Source organism: Salpingoeca rosetta, assembly GCF_000188695.1.
Source record: "Salpingoeca rosetta unplaced genomic scaffold supercont1.3, whole genome shotgun sequence".
Lineage (NCBI taxonomy): Eukaryota > Choanoflagellata > Craspedida > Salpingoecidae > Salpingoeca > Salpingoeca rosetta.
This window is the reverse complement of record NW_004754931.1, coordinates 245,092-247,591: the sequence shown is the minus strand read 5'-3', so window position 1 is coordinate 247,591 and position 2,500 is coordinate 245,092. Positions and strand designations below refer to the sequence as shown.

The following is a 2,500-nucleotide window of genomic DNA, read 5'->3' as shown; positions in this document are numbered from 1 at the left end:
AGATGTTGTGTGTCTGTGCATGTGTGTGTGTCTGTGTGCGTGTGTGTCTGTGTACGCGTGTGTGTGCGTGTGTCTATGTGTGTGTGTCTATGTGTGTTGTTGCACGACTTGCGTTCACCCGCCCCACCCCCCTTTCCTTCATCATTCCGCGTTCATCACTCACCGCCGGCTTTGTGCTGACGAGGAGGAATTTCCCATCGCCCGAGAGCTTGAGCGACATGATGGCGCCTTTTGTCTGGGATAATTGGGCGCAGAATTGAACGCGGGTGGTGCGGAGTGGTCGGTGGTGGTGGTGAGGCATTCACTTGCACGCGCACAAACGATGAGGCACACTCTTGCACGCACACTCTTGCACGCACACACGCGCACGCACACACTTGCACGCACACTTGCACGCACGCACACACGCGCACGCACACACTTGCACGCACACACTTGCACGCACGCACACACACACACACATTTCGACGACAGAGCGCTGTGTGGGCACGTACGGAGATGGAAGCCTCCTCTTCAAATGTGGAGAGGTTGAAGATGTGAATGCGTTTGTCGTGCGCAGCAACAATCAGCTTTGTCTCGTCTGGTGAAAACACGAGCTGGATGCCCCGGAGTTCGCGCCACGTGTGTGTTGGGGACTGCAATGCTTCCTTCGACGCAAAGTACAGCACGCGCTGCACGCAAAGCAGGACAGGGATTGGCGTCACTGGTGTTGCCGTTATTGGTGTGTGTGTGCTGGTGGTCTTGGCGGTCTTGTTGGCGGTAGCGATGAGCATGAGACGTGGCTGTCAGACACACATTAGCAGCCGCTTACACGCACGCACGAACATACAGACACACACACACACACACATACCCCGTCTGCACTGCTGCAGGACGCAAAGGCGTTGGTGGGTCCAAATGCACACACGCACGGGCCCTGGAACGTGGCGGAGCATCATCGTGGCAGGGGGAATGTTTCGATGCGGGTAGTGGTGATTGGGAGTGGTGTGAGGACACGAGCAAGCGCACAAGAGGTGCTGAGTATGGCAGTAGGGGGAACGGGGTGGAGAGGGACACACTGCAAATGGCCACATCACGCAATGGGATGGCACATGAACACGCACACGCACACACACACTCACTCACACACTCACTCACTCACTCCCGCTCACTCACTCACTCACACACACCGCGGAGTGGTGGGACCATGTCTGCGACACTTCGCGCGTGTCCATGTTGTAGATCTGAATTGATCGTGCATCCTCATGGCCGCTGGAGCAGTCATGCAGTGATGGCAGTGGTAACAGTGATTGATGGTCATGGTGAGCATGCTCATGTCGTCATCGACCAACGATAAAGAGCACACACACAACACACGCACGCACACACGCACGCACACACACACACACGCACGCACGCACGCACGCACGCACGCACGCACGCACGCACGCACGCACACACACACACACACACAACTGCACGCACACACACACACACAGACACACACGCGCGCGCGCACGCACACGCACACAACTGCATTGGCTTACATTGCAATGTTCTGGCCATCTGGTGCCCATGAAATGGAGGCGACGGGGGAAGGACAGCGGATCTTGGCCACGCGTTTGAAACGTTTCAGCGTATCAAACACAGACACAGACTTGGATCTGGTTATGGGAAATGTGGACAGGGTGTACGAGAGCGAGCGCAAGAGTGGGGGGGGGGGTACAAGAGAGCGTGTGGGTGCCAGTCGTTGGGTGGTTTTGAAACATGACAAGCAAACATGACAAGCAAACATGCACATGCATGCATGCATGCAGTCAAATTACCAGTCGACCAGAATACATACAGGCAAACAGGGCACAACATGTGCACGCTGCTCACCTGCCCGCTGCAGCAAGGTACTGGCCAGTCGGAGAGAATTCGACAAACCAGATTTCGTCCTTGAGTGGTTTCAGCTTGAACAGCAGCTTGCGAGGTATGTCTGATGGTGTTGGGATGAGGAAGATGGTGTTGGTGACAGTGAGAGGGGCGGTTGTACGAGTTGAGATTGTTGACGTCAAGGTGATGTGCCACCAACAACTTCAGGATCACGGCAGCGAAACAAAACAGCCAATCAACACAAAACACAACACACAAACACAGTGTCACAAAAGTTCAAACACACACACCCAAACACGGACAAGTCGCAATGTGCACATGACCAAGTGCGTACCGACAGGGCGCTTGTCACCGAGGAGAGAACACGGGCCGCTGGCGTCCGAAACAGAGAGGCAGCGCTGCGCATCTACAGCCTGATTTCATGGCAAAGAACAAGAGAGGGGGGTGTCGATGCAATGTGGGAGGTGATGCAGTGGAAAGGGAATCGAAGTGGAGAAAGAGAGTGTGTGTGTGAGTGAGTGAGAGAGAGAGTGTGTGTGTGTGTGTGTGTGTGTCAATGAGAGAGAAATGAAAGTGGCCAGCAGGGTGTGTGTGTGTGTGTGTGTGTGTGTGTGTGTGTGTGTGTGTGCGTGTGTGTATGTGT

The 2,500-nt window shown here is 55.0% G+C and overlaps 1 protein-coding gene across 1 annotated transcript in view; it reads right to left on the bottom strand.

Annotated features, from left to right (window-relative positions):
* The window catches only part of PTSG_01617 (uncharacterized protein), a gene marked incomplete at its 3' end in the record, with an annotated part of 6,737 nt that overhangs the window by 1,510 nt on the left and 2,727 nt on the right, over positions 1-2,500 (bottom strand). Inside the window, exons 8-14 of the mRNA XM_004997540.1 lie at positions 2,192-2,270; positions 1,861-1,960; positions 1,527-1,643; positions 1,170-1,251; positions 854-916; positions 495-671; positions 164-235 (exon numbers count right to left, since the gene is read on the bottom strand). Of these exons, the coding sequence (XP_004997597.1) occupies positions 164-235; positions 495-671; positions 854-916; positions 1,170-1,251; positions 1,527-1,643; positions 1,861-1,960; positions 2,192-2,270 (690 nt within the window). The remainder of the gene's footprint in view (positions 1-163; positions 236-494; positions 672-853; positions 917-1,169; positions 1,252-1,526; positions 1,644-1,860; positions 1,961-2,191; positions 2,271-2,500) is intronic.